A 15,545-nucleotide genomic window follows, 5' to 3' on the forward strand; every position below is an offset into this window, starting at 1 on the left:
TTACCATGGATCCAAAGTGTAGAGAAACCCCTTACTACTTGGGTATCTTCATATGGGGTACCTAGCTACCAAATTTTCATCAAGTAAGCAGTTTTTCCATATCTGTCGGTGTTAGGTACACTAATCGGGAACCGCTGGATACAACTCTACATTCAAGCATTTTCAAAAACATAACCCAATGACACGACTGGAGAGAGCTAGGGGAATGGGCCCTATCGTTAAGTCAAAACGAAGTAAGTAAGGATAACGAAGTAATTTGTGTCAAATTCAATGCATTTTAACTTCCTAACATAACAACCAAAATTAAGTAACGCAAATTGATGGTCCTAGCTGGGATTAGGACCCTGTTCCTTTGGGTTTTTAAGCAGTAATACTAGACCGGAGTTAGTTACTACAAGTACATAGTAGGCTCTCTATTCCGTGATTATGGTTAGGTACTACTAAGATTGTCTAAGATGACCTAGGTATTTACCTAAAGAGGCAGTCATAACGTGGGACGCCCTCTAGCATGCTAGAACGATACTCTCACTCGAGAATACATTTACCGGTTATCGGTTCCTTGAGCAATATTTATTTTATTTATAAAGTACCTACTTTATCTAATCTGAAATACCTAACTACTTACTTGATGAATCCTAGGATTAAATACCTAATCTTAGTGACTCAATTGGTAAAACAGTTGAAAGGAAATGAGACACGCATATAAAAATATTATTTCATTTATTCAAATTTCATAGTAAAACGATTTCACCAATGCCATGTAAATCTTTTTAAGTATATCATTGTTGAAACATGATTAGATTTAACAACTTGCCGACAACGTCGTCACATAAATTCATTTCACAGTCAACATGCAGCATTATCTGTGGACAAAAGAGTACGAATATTATTTACATATCACATACATGTATACAGGGTGGACTTTTATAAGTACCTATGTGACCTTCCGTTTGACGGCGGCGGCGCCGTCTCATAAGACAATAAGACAGGTTTTTCGTTTAATAAGACAGGTTTTTCACATCACTTTTTTTTAATTACTTAACAACTACAAGTTGAAGCCTCCTTTTAGGCATTAACAAACTTGTCTTGGTGCTAGGACAAGAGACAGGGATTATGTTTTTCTTTTCGTGTTAGTGACAAGAAGGATTCTTCTTCTTAGCGTGTCGGTAAAAGGTTTAGTTAGTCAGATAAATTAAGGGGTTCTAAAAAAACAAACTTAACTTTTTTATATTTCTGATATCACTCTTAATTGTTATCCAATATGCTATTGACAAGAACCTAAAATCCCTTTATGCAAAAAAGTTAGTTACTCTGGTTTTGTAAAAAGCCTTCAATATTGTTATTCAAAGTCTGCCCAGGGTACGCCGACTAAAAGGATAAGCCAGTGAGATTAGCGTCGGTCGCTACCCACGATGCGTCGGACATAGGTATAATATAATAAGGGTTCCATGTTTGGGTGTAGAACTGATTTAGAAGGAATGAATAGAATTAATAATTTCACCTAATATAACACGCGCACATAAAGAAACAATATAAAAATGGCTGCTGTAAAAGAAGTAAGGAGTACTGACAGTTGACACACCTCCAAATAGGGCGAGATAGCATTATTTCGCCAACTTAATACTTCATACTGTTTCTTTATCCACATAACTTACAAACTAGACTCACCAATCGTCATCTCACTCCATCCCAGGCACATCTAAATTAACACTATAACTGGCCCCCATATTTTCGCGGTGGCGTGAAGACACAATGTGATTTTTAGCATTCTCCTCCTGGTCTATATCCCCGTCGCAAACCCCGCACTTCAGCTTGCCAAAGTCGTAGTAAACATACTTGTTCCGGCCCCACATATTGATGTTATGCTTCAGCTCCAAGTAGAAACGGAAGACGTTTTCAGAAGTGGGTTTATTTGCGAAATGGTCAGCGTAGACCAAGTGGTTAAGCAACGGACGGATCGATGTGAACATGCCCTTGCAAGACGCACAGGTGAAAGTAGCACCCTCGTTGTGCAGAATGTAATGACCGCTCATGTAAACGCTGATGATATCGCCCTTGTTCGCACTGTATTTAGCCACGGCAACCGCGTTCTGATGCTGAACACTGGACAGGATATGCTGGACCGCCTCAGTCATGTCCTCGAATCCTTCGTCGCAGAACTTGCACTTCAATTCGGGAGTGGTCTCCAAATGCGCTGACAACAGATTCTGGTCAATATTCTTGTCTTCGCTGTACAAAGCTGCGCGGATGAGCTTAGCCATGGTTTCGATATGCATGGTGCTCTCGAAATGCTCGACGATAGCGGCGAAGGAAGGCAACGCGACGTGGTTAGGGCATAAAGCGCAAAGGTAGTAGTTTCCGAAACTGGCGTAGAATTCGGAAGGGCGGCAGTGGTTGCGGTACAACATGGCTAGTTTGTGCGGGGCGGCGTTGCGCAAATGCTTCTTCTGGCGAATGTGGTTGAAGAGCACCTGTCTAGGACCTTTCAGCGTCATATCGCAACATGAGCAGTAGTTGGAAATCTTTCCCGACGGCTTGATGAAGTTCTCTACGACCACGTGGTCGCGATGCGTCAACGGCTTTCCGGTTCCCGCGAGGAATTTAGCCCAATCAGGGCTTTTGGGGCCCCATTCTTCCGGCATCGGCCCGTCAGGGTTGTTAGCCTTGGCTTTCCTGTACAGCCGGTCGGACATCTTGCCGAGATGGTTCTCGTCTAAGATGTGGAAAATTGCCGCTTCGGGCGCGTCCAGAGTGAGCTTGCAGAGGCCGCAGTTGAACCCTTTGTCGTCCTCAGTAATACTGTGGTTCAACAGGAACTTTTTGTTCATCTCTTTGATCTTCTCGATGGAGCGGTCGTCGGTGCAGAAGGGAATGTGTTTGTCCGCTTGCACGATGCAGGCGAGGTTGTGAATGTGCGTCTCGCTGAAGATATGAGCGAGGACGCTATCGTAGCGGAACCTCAGCGTGTAGTACTCACACGCCATGCAGAAGAAAGCCGGTTTGCCGGTACGGTCGTCAACCAACGCTAGAAGCTTGTGATTCATCAACAATTTAACTATAAAATTCTCTATAGGGCCGTAGTAGCGGTACTTCTTCACCTGGTTCTTGGCCGGTTTCTCGGACGGCTCAGTCTCCTCGTTGTCATAGTTTTTGTTCGCGTCTGAAGCAAAGTTCTGGTTCACGTTGTCCTTGATACTCATTATGATCGGGGCCACAGAGCTGGTGAGCGGCGCGAAGTCGATAGACGTCACTTCCTGGCAGAGTTTCTCGTAAGCGCCCTGGTAGAACTTGACGGCAGCGTTGATGCTTGCCTCGGAGTTGTCAGGCAGATGTCTGACCAACGCCGCCTCTAGTTTGGCCAGCAGAGTGCGCTCGACCTTCTCTGTCGGTTTGACCATCGCCACGATCCTCTCCATGTGAGCCGGGCTGATCTCGCCGCAGCCCATGGACGACAGGCGACGCGACATCTTCGGGAGCTCAAAAGGTTCCGACACGTCGATACTATCGCGCTTTAGCTTCGGCAAGTGCACTTCTAAGTTGAAATGCTTCTGCAGCGACTCCATCAGTGGTTCCTCGTCGTTCAACTCGATCTCCACGTTGCAGTCGGTGCAGATGTGCACTTGTTTCGCGTTGTCGCTCACTTGCAGCTCGTTTTTCAGCAGATCCGGCACCTCACTCACCGGCAAGCTGTTGAACCTCTGCCTCTGGAGACTGCTCTTCTTCTCCGTGGTAAAAATGTACTCAACCTCAACGCCTTCGCGTTTCTGCGTGTAAATAGCTTTATGCGTTTGATCTAGGTTGTTCAGGTACCTGAGCACGGTGGCGTTCTTCTGCGTGTCAGGGTGGTCCAGAAGACCCCGGAAATGCCTCGCGAGTCTCTTCACGTCATCCAGCTTGCGGAATGACAACACCGTCAGTTCGGACGCCCTCTTGACGACGTCCGCTACGGACTCGTCCACTGAGCTACTCTCAGCCATTGCGGCTCAGTAAAACGTTCTGTACAAAAAATAAAACAGTCTGTACAAATGATTGTTCTTAGAAACTACTGAGGCGCAACTGTTTTTCTTGTTTTGTCAAGATTATGAGTTTGCCTCGTCTGGTGCTTGTTAGCTCAAAAGAGCTTATGTAGCGTGTTAGCTTGCGGTTGCAAGCTTGGAACAATTTGGTGATGCCCGTACAAGTGATGGCCGAAAGGGGGGGTGCCTTGTGTGTGGAAGTTTGTAGATTTTGATGGACACTGTCGGATTTAGAGCTGTGGGGTCTGATGACTATCACCGGATAACAAGATCTGGAATAGAAGAGAAGGGATGTTAGTTGTAAGATAAATATATTGTTGTCAAGAGTGAACTCTCTAATAATAGCAATACTTTGAAACAACTGTTTCAATATCTATTCTAATAAAAGTCTTTGGACACAAATTATCCTTATGTATTATGATTCATACAGTAAATTGATTTTAGGAGATAAGAGTTTTTACTTTTATTGATCTCTTACAATCCAGAATAACTCCTATTGTTACAACAAAAAAAAACTATTTTTCGTACTTGTTTATACAGGATAAGTTATGGAAAACAATGGAAGTAAATTTATGAGTGGTAGGTAAGAGGCAACATTATTTAAATTTCTAATGTGTTTTGTTTTACAACACAGATCCCAGAGTCACATTGTGTGTGATATGATTTACATGTATTTACCACAAGATGTCACTAATTTAAATTTGATAAAAAAAAGTATAAAGAACCTATACATGAACATTTCAGGAAACACCCAATATACAGACGCTTTGGCAGAAATGTATAGTCAGCAAAAGAGACAAGATTGCCATCGCAGAGTGAATATATTGATCCTAAGACTTGTGGATGGAAGATAGATAAATTAGTTTATCAATAACTCTTCCCACTTATTCACTTCATTAATTTACTTCACTATTGGATTACTGCCACATAAAAATCAAATAACAGATGTTATTTGATAATGGTAACTTATGTAAATATGAGTTTCTAAACCAATATAAAACAGAGTTAACTGGTTCAATCTTGTAAAATCTACTGGGTCTTACCTTTACTACTTACTTAGTACCCATTTATTAGTTATGATTTGCTAATTTTTTTTAAACATTAAGCAAATAACATTAGGTTTATGCTATGATTTTGAAATAAGTAAGTACATTATTTATTTATTGTAAATGATTGGATTACCTGCTGCATGGTTGTTAGATGAAATGTTCAATGTAGAAAAATTGAGAGTACTTGTAGAGTACTCATTAATTTAACAACTCCATGTCTATATGATTAACAGTAGGGTAAACACCTAAATAATGATATCCAGCAATGATAAACAACAACAATAAAAAAGAGGCACAATTTAAACTCGTTGCGTACCCATGATGTACTTATTTATTTACATATTTGTACAATACTGCTTAAACCTTCTTTTACTTAGTAAGGTTGCTACCCATTACTTGTGTTCATACTATGTTACCCATTATGTTAAAACCATAATTTCTGCAAAGGCAACATACTGTTATCACATAAACATGCACAACACACACAAAAGCCCATAGGGTACCACAAAACTAAACATCAGCGTCGATAAACTGACCTAAATTGACGAAAAATAACACAAGATTTTTAGGTTATGATGATAAAGCTAAAACTTTATTTTTGGAGATTTCCAAAGAATATTGTCAAGAACACGAACGGACACTTAGATATTTACTTGAATAATCACCTTTTGGTCTTGGAATTTGTGCATGGCAGTTAAAACCGCCTATTTTAGATTTGTACGGGCTTAGGGTGACAGTCGGTGATCGGTGGTGGTGACATGACATGATACAAATTTTGACAAAGGAAACGTGGCGTGTTTTGAAACTATACAAGGCCAGAACGCACCCATAGTGTACTAGCACTGTATAGTTTCAAGTGAAAAAAATATATATTTTACTTGAAAATATACACGATTTGTGCGTACTAATCGCGTATACTTTCAAGTTGGGTTTTACTGAATCGTTCTTGAAAATATACATTGCCATTACGCACATTGCTTGATTGGCGTTCTTGTCGAAAATAATTTATACCTACATGCTGATTCTGATTTACTGAACTATTTCGGTACATCTAGTACATGACTACCATTTGCTTGTTCTGCCTGTCATACCTATAGAATGTTGATAAATAAAGATGATCAAGCTCTAATTTGATTGATAAAATGATATTTATAGCAATCATACTTGCAAGTAAGAATACTAATATCTTATTATTTATATGAATTAAGAGTAATACCTACTACACTCACGAGCAATGAAAAAGTTCCAGTGACGATAGCTCCTGAACGGAAAACACTAACTTAATGACGCTGTCGGCAATATTAAAGTACATTTAACAGCGCATCAAAATATTATTATAACCAACTAAAAACGTAAATTTTGATCAAATTCCAAATTAAATGTTTTAAAAAATTGGGGTCATTTGGTGTCAACCAACTTTTTGCTTTTTGGACATATTCATTGCTCGTGTGTGTGATAGGTATTGCCCTATAGACCTATTACAGACATATTTGTCATCAAGTTTTGAATTCACCGTAATTATCTTTTATGAATTTTATTGTTCTACACCCTCTTCTGAGATCATTTTTACTATTTACAACAGTTTTACAGTTTAATTTAAATCAATTTACTTTTTAACTGTACGATGTAAACAAAAAACACGTTACGAAAACAATGCCAAGTGCGGAATGACGATGCAGTATTTAGAAAGCAATAGACTTACTACTATTTCGCATGAAAGAAAGAGAGAGCAACAATTCAAAATAACTACCTGGTAACTAATCATGTATAGTTTCAAGTGCTCGCATTGCCGCTTGGCACTAGAAAATATACACGATTAGTACGCAGTGGTAACTGCTGCAGTATATTTTCAAGCTATAATTTTGGCCAAACTTACTTGAAAATATACGCGATTAGTGCGTAATGGCCTTGTATACTTTCAAGTAAATTATGGCACCATTTTAATTTGAAACTATACGTGAGCAGTCCCACCCTCTGCGTTCTGGCCTTGTATAGTTTCAAAACACGCGGAAACGTGATTTCATCGTATTGGCGGTGTGCCAAGCCGACGTTATACCCTGAAAAGTGGTAATAAATATTTTTTATACTTTTCAATAAGTAATATTTTAAAATTGAAAGATGCATAAATCATTTTTTATTCAGTAATTCGTTTACGAAATATTAAGCTTCAAAGACTCTCCCCCTTCTGGCTTAATGGAAACGGCATGGTAAACGAACAAAGCAATACATAATTCCTAATTTTTTAAATAAAATGGATGACGTAACTAAAAGTGTAATAAGTACCATTTAAGTTTTTAAAAATGAAAATTGTTGTGAACCGTTATTATTTCTATAAAGGTATCTATTTTGTGACCCTAATAAACTGTAATGTTTATTTAATTCTATTTAAGTAAATAACAAACTTATATTGTATTCGTACAATTTATTAAGTTTTTATTTCGATTTAGATGTTATTTGTAGGCTTCGGTAAAATGGCTAATTATGTATAAATAAAATATCTTCCAGAGTGTATCTTCACCGAGAAACAGTACTACTGTTTGGGGTATAATGTATGTTTTTATTGCATTATTTGATGAATAAATGTTTTTCAAACAAACAAATTAAAAGGAAAACTTCTCCGCAACACAATCAGGGACTCTATCAATTTATATAATAGATTCGTACTAAAACAATGATAGTAAAAATCTAAGCACTGGTTAAAATAATGATTGTGTTTCCATATCCATTTCTATATTTACATGAAAATAAAATCTGTGTAGTTTTCCATGTCTTACCTGGCAACATCGACAACATGCATTAAATCATCAGAAGAATAATAAGGGGCTAGTACTAGTTAGAGTAGCCATGGAAGTAATAATACAACAGGAATGCGCACTGCACCAAAAAAACGAGCCGACAGAGATAGTCAGCACGGAGCCCTCCATCTCTTTCTATTTTTGGTGACCATAATTTTAGGTAATTCATGAGACATCACTTCTAATCTATCATGTCGCGAATAACTGTCGATGATCTCAAAGTCACCTATTATTCGAATAATTCGATTGCAATGTAGGTACGAATGTATTTTATAGTTCGACTGTAACGATAATAAACACTTGCGATGAATCGGGATTTATCATCGGGTTTAAAATGATGAAAATTTGTGGGAATTACTTGGAACCACCTTTGCTTTCTTCATTGGAAGGAAAGCTGAAATTTGGGAAAATATAATTTTAAGTAAATAAAATTAAATTGGGTGTAGTGTTGACAAGAAAGTGTCAAAACAGGTTAACATTAAACGCAACTATGTACCTAAAACGTGTTTACTCTGTGGGTGTTCCGTTTACATAGTCTAGTTGATGAAAATCATAAGATTTCTCAGCCTAAGTGCTTCCGTCGGTTTTAATGTTGATTAATTATCTTATAATACTCATATCTATCACCAAAAAAATCAACAGCTCATAACTCTGTACCAGCCTTATAAGATAACAGCCACAACAATATCTAATGATACTTAGATATAAAATTAAACAAAAAGTTGAATGAAACAGGTCCTAATTAATGGAAAGTGAGTCAAAAGTATAAATGAATGGTCACCCTAACCATAACGTCTCTCACAACAGTATAAAACGTCATCCGTCATCTTGACAACTTCGGTCTTGTCGTAAAGTATTTAGAAAAACTACCAATATTTGTTATGATATTATTATTCATACAAATACCAAATATTTCATTAAAATTACATGTTTATAATGATTTATTATAAATTTGAGTTTGAAAATGATATGATATACAGTAGTCTATGAGTTAATTTAATATTTTTTTTGCATAGCTCTCTTTGTACAAAATCTACTAAAGTTTACACAACTAAATCCTGGCAATTGTTAGAACGAGAGGAAGGGCTCTGTCTTAACCCTCTCTATCGGCTCGCGGCCTCTTTCACTTCAAATATAAATCTTAAGGTGAATTCGTTAGGTCTATTTTTGTTTGCATTATTTTGGTGAGTGTTCATTATTCCTGTTGTATTATTACTTCCATGAGAGTAGCACATCACTGAGAATAATAACCCTAATATTCTGTGTGTACGTCAATGTCAAAACCTATGGAATGGAAAGCTGTACTCATAGAGAAAAGAACACTACGTTTTAAGAGATGGGAGTACAAGGGAAAAAAAAGAAAAAAATACTTGTACTATTTTTTTTTATTCACGCGTACTAACAGAGGGTACCAACAAAACAAAAATTATGACGTACAAAACTGCCAACATAGCCCCGCTGAAATAGTGATGTGCTTCTTATCAATATTTTTTATCGATAACTAGTAAAAAAAAAAAGTGCGAGTGTATGTATTACTTCAATTTCAGTTTTACACAATAGGATTTCAGTGTTATACAATGACACCAACGTTAAGTCTCGGTTCAACGTTATGTTATGTTCCTATTTGAACACAAAAATATAATCCATAAAATAAACTCGAGATTTTCCGTTGACGTAAGTGCTATGATATAATGTTGAAATAAAATAAAAGTGGAAAAATATAATTATATTTATTTATTATAAAATAAAGTGTCTGCAGTAAGTCCCACACATGGAATTGTTTTTTTTTTTTCAATTGTGTTCTTAAAATGTTGTGGTAGAAAATGATTGCCACAAATTCGTTTAAGTTGATGTAGCTTTTCAATAGGCACATAAACCAGATCCTCCTTACCGGTCATCTTAACCCACTGTTTACATCTGCAAACAACATTTTTATAATTATTATTAAACAATTAAATATTATTTAAGTAGGTATAATAAAAGTAGACGACCGAATGGCGTAGTGGTTAGTGACCCTGACTACGGAGCCGATGGTCCCGGGTTCGATTCCCGGCTGGGGCAGATGTTTGTTTAAACACAGATATTTGTTCTCAGGTCTTGGATGTGCCCGTAAAATGGCAATAGGCCCGCCCCCTATTACATTGGGACTAACATAACACTCTTGCGAAAAGTGGGTGCAGCAATGCACCTCTGCCTACCCCGCAAGGGAGTACAGTAGTACAAGGCGTGAGTGCGTGTGTTGTAATAAAAGTCACTGGTAATTTTTGTATGGAGATCCGAATTTGATTTTCGCTAATTTCCAAAACTAGTAGACAAAAGTTGTTCTGATTGATGAGCTGTGCGTACTAATGATAAATAAAAATATCGATATCGATAAAAAAAAACATTCATGCACTATTGTTGGTTGTGCTGACCCTCCAGTTATTTTATTAGACTTTAACTTTTTTATACATATAAATAATCTAAATCCTATGCTTTAGCCTTTAATTGTAGCTTACCTTTCCTCATCCAGTGGAAATTTGGCCATGAAAATTCTCTTTTGGCCATCTATACGACCGGCTAGCGGCTCTTAAACCAAATATTTCACAAGTTTTATAAAACATAATTATTATCAATAATATCAAGCAACACTAATAGTTAGGTACCTCCACACAAACACTGCACTTATCCACAGTAATAATAATATATAAATAACTGTTAAATCTTAATTAATTTATGATTTACAATTATTTTTCAAACTAAACGATTGACTGACTGACACTGACAGATGACAAAAGCCAAAGATGTCTATGATAGCGTAAAAAGTACTCTGTGAGCGGTGCTCGCCATTATTTTTCGTACGCGTTCCATACTTATTTTTTCCCAGACTGTCTTTCGCCAGACTGGCTGTACTCTACTCTGTGGCTTCGTTTACGTTTGGCGATTTTGGCGTTTCTTTTTCTTTGCTTTTCTCAAAAAACGTTAATTTTACTACGAATAGCGTCTTTTAAACAAGAATTACATGAAACTGCGAATCTGACTACCATGAAGAGGCCCCGCCGCGGCAAGAAGCCTAAGGCGGCACCCGATTTTGTCACGATATCCGACGTCCAAGATGCCGAGACTACTTGTTCAGTTTGCGAAGCGGAATTCCTGGATTCCGAGGACTTGCGGGTCCACGTCGCTCAAGTGCACCCCTACACCGCCGCGGAGGGGCTCACGTGCCACCTCTGCTCGTCCACAGCGCCTGATCAAGAGGCGTATCTACAACATGTATGTTTCGAGCATTTTCCCTCCTTGAAGTGTTGCCGGTACTGTTTGCGCGGGTTTATAGATTCAGAGGAACTAAGAAAGCACGAAGAGTCACATGTTTGTGCTGTAGACAACATGTTGTCGTGTTCGCAGTGTCGAGTTATGTTCAGCAAGCCAAAAGATTTGGAAGATCATGAAGTAGCAAACCATTCTGATGTTAAAGATGGCGTTATGCTGCAGAAGCACTACAAGCTACTGTCCAGCATTCTGAACATTAGATCGGACATATTCTTGAAGTCTTTGTGTAGCAACAGCACGTTTATGTGTGCACAGTGCAGGTTCACAACTTCAGATGTAAGTGTCTATGTGAAACACCTACAGAAAAAAAAATGCACATCCCTAGTATGCGACCATTGTGCTGGTGTGTATCGGAGAAAAGCCCACATGCGGAAGCACTTCAAACACAGCCGAAAGTGCTCCCACGGATATAAACCTGAAAATAGTAAACTTAAATGCCGAGAATGTATGCAGTTCTTTGATAAGCGCACATATAAGTTCCATGTGAAGAAGTGTCGCGCTTTAAGGTGTGTACCATGCAATATCACTTTCACAACGGTAAATGAGTTGACTTCGCATCAGACGGAGAAACATCCCGTCGCCATGGTGTTGAGGAAATGTAGATACTGTCACCTGGAGCTGGTCGGGGCTAAAGCTTTAAGGCAGCACATGGAACGTTGCCACCGCAAAGACTATCACTTGTACAAGTACAAGTGTCCACATTGCGTGTACATCTTCAAACACCCCAAACAAATGTTAGGCCACTTTTTCTCAAGACATAAAGATATCAAACCTTATTCGTGCAAAATTTGCAATATAGAATGGCGAATTCGGAAGACTTTTACGATTCACATCAAAATGGCACACAACAGTGTAGGCTTTGTTGAGTTTGATAAGAACTTTAATGTGTTCTTTACGGAAAAGAAGTTGGAGAATGCATTTACACCACCTGACAACCCCAGTTTGTATAACGAGGCTGAAGAACAAGAGATTCGAAATTTTACAAATGATTACGAAACTGATGAAGAAAAAAAGAATACAAAGTCAGGTAACAAAAAAAGGAAAGTCAATACATCCAAAGAAGAAAGTTCAACTAATCTTGAAACAGACACAATGGCACCAACTGACAATGAAACTGATGCTGAAAATGTCAAGAGAAAAGTTTTAACTCGAAAAAAGAAATCTTTAACAAAAGAATTACTGACTGATGTGGATCCTGACATGAGTTCAGATGACGAACCATTGATAGATAAAAAAAATAGAGCTAAAAAAAGTATTGGCCCAAAGAAATGGCATTCGAAAAAACACAAGGTGCCTCTAAGACTGACTTGTAGCATATGTAAAAAGTATTGTTACACCGTTGAGAACTACCACCGACACGTCAGTACACACTTTAAGAATGAGTCAAAACAGTGCATTAAATGTGCGAAATTATTTACCTCAGTTGATGAGCTCGACAATCATTTAAAAACTGATCACGCTACAACCCACATCACTGATACGTTAAAAAGGCTGATGGAAAAGCGCAAAATGGTCACATCTTTCAACAATATTGAACCTCTTTCAGATAGAATTAGGAGAACAGTAAAAAAAGTATACGTACCACAATCAAATACTACGGCCACTTTGAAATTAACATCAAACACGGCAAAAAACTTCCTTGAAAGTTTCATTCCTGAAACTGACGTCAGAAAAAATGTTTCCATAAACGACACACTTTGCATTAAACCTGTTAAAGGTAAACTTGAAAAGCAGACAAATGTTATCAAATTGACCAAGTTCAAACCAGAACCTAAAATTACTGGGCCAGTTAAACTCAGGATGCCTGTTCAATTCAATAGGTTCTTCAAAAAGACTGAACCCGTGAGTGCCACTATTAAAGTGTTCCAAGGAGACTACAAAGAACCAAAACTTAATTTTGACAGAAAACCAGCAATCCCTGAAGACGAAGACATACCGAACGACGATTATTACGATGATTACAACCAAGAGGAGGAAAAATACGATGCAAACAGCACACAAAACTCGACAATACCAGAAGTAGCTCAAGAAGTATTTTTAGAAAACACAGAGGACATACCCAAGCACATCACGGTAACAGATAATGCGAACCAAGGCGTTGTATCTCATAGCATAGTTCTTCCCGCATCGTTACCCACCGACGGTCTGCTCAACAACATCCAAGTGGGCCATTTGCATCCTAAAGCACCCTTCTTCAAAATCGTTCCTTTCGAAGAGATCTTGAATCCTAAGAAAGAACCAAGCCCAGGACCAGAGGAAGCCAAGGAGGATGATGATGCTGAGGTGTTACTGCCGTCTGGCACGAAATTGGTGAATATAAACCCGCTAGCGCATCTACTGGGCGACAAAACTGAGATGTTGCTGAAGAGCTTTGAGGAGAAAAGGAAGTATTATAAATACAAACCCAAACTCAATCTGAAAACAGCTTTACACTCCGCGCTGACGAGATTAGAAGCGCAGCAACCTAAGCCTCGGAAAAAGCAAGCGCCTAAAAAGAAGAAAGCTGTGAAAGATGACGTAGCTACTGATGCTGCAGCCGCATCAGCTGGTGATGATGATAAGCCGCTATTGACCCCGACACCGGCGAAAAAGCGGAGAGTGTCGAAAAAAACTGTTAAACCTTCTTCGTAAACTTTTTGTAAGAGGCACTTTTTTAAGTTCGTTGAACTTATTATTAAATATGTAATGTGTATCTAGATTGTAAATATGATTATCAATAAATGAATGTATGATGTTATACCAATTTTATTTTTGGTTTGAATGTTCTTTATGATAGGTGCAGGTTAGGATAGGTAACTAAAACAGATAGTGGCTGGATGGGGAAGGCCGAGGACAGAGTGTCGTGGCTCTGATTGAGAGAGCCTTATGTCCAGCAGTGGACGACTACGGGCTGATGATGATATACGTAGTTTTTTTATCGAATAAATATTCATCAACTAATTTACCTTTCACATTTTGCATGAAAAAGATACGTTGGGGGTGGATAGGTTAGGTTATAGGGTGAGTCTTTCATAGGTGCACATCCGGAAGTATGTCACAGAGCTTTTCACTCTGAACAACTTTGTTATGATGACCTTGGGATATTCCCGAAAAAAATATCTACTCCCCATACACAGTATCATAGGGAATGCAATTGCAATCTCAATCTCGCGAGATCTCGGCTTTTCTGAGCGAGATTAATCTCGGGGTGAAACAAAGCGAGCTCTCGCGAGATTAACGCGATTAAAATCGAGCATAAAAACGTACTCTTCGAAGCCATTAGTTTTAATACTAAAATATTTTTGTTTCATTTTGTATTTATTATTAGAGATTTGTATTTACTGAATTATAGGTAATAATTTACACATAAAAGCAAGCTTAAAGATACTACATAATGCTCGCAGGATTGTACGCAGCACCTTTATTCTGCGTTTTAATATATAATTATGTATATTGGCAACTCATGTAGGTATCTATTTGAATGTGGGTATTACATAATATTATGATTTAATTACTTAATATTCATAGCAAGCAACAACGATACAATGAGCAGACACGTACATCAAAGTTTATTTCTTAAAAGTTTTTTAAAAAATTAAAATTTCAGACATAAATTTCGTCAAAGAATGTTTGATGAAAAAATCAAAACAAATGTTTATCTCACAATGCCTTTTTTATTTTTCTAATTGCTATAATATAACGTGGCCGAAATAAAGATGCTGCGCTGCAAGGGCGTACCCAGGATTTCAGCTAGGGGGGGGGGCAGCTCATACCGGTTCCGAGATGATGGTCGGTCGGGTTATATTGAAACATTATAGATAAAAGAATATAAAATCAAAATATCTGACTAAACAGAAAAGATACTTTGTTTCAAACACTTCATATTGCGCACAGTAAGTAACACGTTTTAGAAATTCCCTTCTTGTAAGGAAAATTTACGTTTATTTTATCTTCTAGGGGGAGGCAGCTGACCCCCCCTGCTCCTACCTGGGTACGCCCTTGCTGCGCTGGGCTGGCACTCGCCTTGATAAAGTGCGAAATGAGCACATCAGAGGGTCCTTCAAAGTCGCACCAATCGCAGAGAAGCTAAAGGAAACCCGACTGAGGTGGTTTGGGCATGTTATGAGGCGAGAAGATGACTACGCGGAAAGGAAGCCATGCAAATTCCAAGTCAATCGAGAGGAAGAGGACGACCACCAGCAACATGGTGGTCCAATATCGAGGAGATGAAAGCCCAAAACCTGACCACATCGACAACCCGGGATAGAATATCCTGGCGCCGAAGTACGAGGAGGCCCGACCCCAGCTGAACTGGGAAGAGGGCAGGAGAAAGAAAGAAGAGATAATATAGTCATTATTTGAAAAAAAAAACAAACAAAACTACCAATCTCGCGAGA

At 38.4% G+C, this 15,545-nt stretch overlaps 2 protein-coding genes and 1 long non-coding RNA gene across 6 annotated transcripts; 1 reads left to right on the forward strand and 2 right to left on the reverse strand.

Annotated features, from left to right (window-relative positions):
• Positions 1 to 703: 703 nt before the first annotated feature.
• LOC105393004 lies at positions 704 to 5,857 on the reverse strand. 4 transcript variants are annotated; one of them, XM_011564695.3, is made up of 3 exons: positions 5,731 to 5,857; positions 1,669 to 4,288; positions 704 to 863 (listed from the first exon to the last, which is right to left on the reverse strand). In XM_011564695.3, exon 2 carries the CDS (start codon positions 3,975 to 3,977, stop codon positions 1,680 to 1,682), a length of 2,298 nt encoding a protein of 765 aa, XP_011562997.2. In that variant the 5' UTR covers positions 3,978 to 4,288; positions 5,731 to 5,857; the 3' UTR covers positions 704 to 863; positions 1,669 to 1,679. The 4 variants fall into 4 exon arrangements, with proteins under 4 accessions (XP_011562997.2, XP_037972160.2, XP_048479982.1 ...); XM_038116232.2 differs by having other exon boundaries at positions 5,719 to 5,830; XM_048624025.1 differs by lacking the exon at positions 5,731 to 5,857 and adding an exon at positions 5,602 to 5,625.
• Positions 5,858 to 9,573: 3,716 nt separating this feature from the next.
• On the reverse strand, positions 9,574 to 10,559 carry LOC125489179. The gene is made up of 2 exons (XR_007266788.1): positions 10,359 to 10,559; positions 9,574 to 9,777 (listed from the first exon to the last, which is right to left on the reverse strand). It is a non-coding gene; the product is annotated as an uncharacterized LOC125489179 (long non-coding RNA).
• Positions 10,560 to 10,754: 195 nt separating this feature from the next.
• On the forward strand, positions 10,755 to 13,906 carry LOC125489178. Its single transcript, XM_048624059.1, has one exon. It carries the CDS (start codon positions 10,885 to 10,887, stop codon positions 13,798 to 13,800), a length of 2,916 nt encoding a protein of 971 aa, XP_048480016.1. The 5' UTR covers positions 10,755 to 10,884; the 3' UTR covers positions 13,801 to 13,906.
• The last annotated feature ends 1,639 nt before the right edge of the window (positions 13,907 to 15,545 follow it).

Source organism: Plutella xylostella, chromosome 11 (genome assembly GCF_932276165.1).
Source record: "Plutella xylostella chromosome 11, ilPluXylo3.1, whole genome shotgun sequence".
Classification (NCBI taxonomy): domain Eukaryota; kingdom Metazoa; phylum Arthropoda; class Insecta; order Lepidoptera; family Plutellidae; genus Plutella; species Plutella xylostella.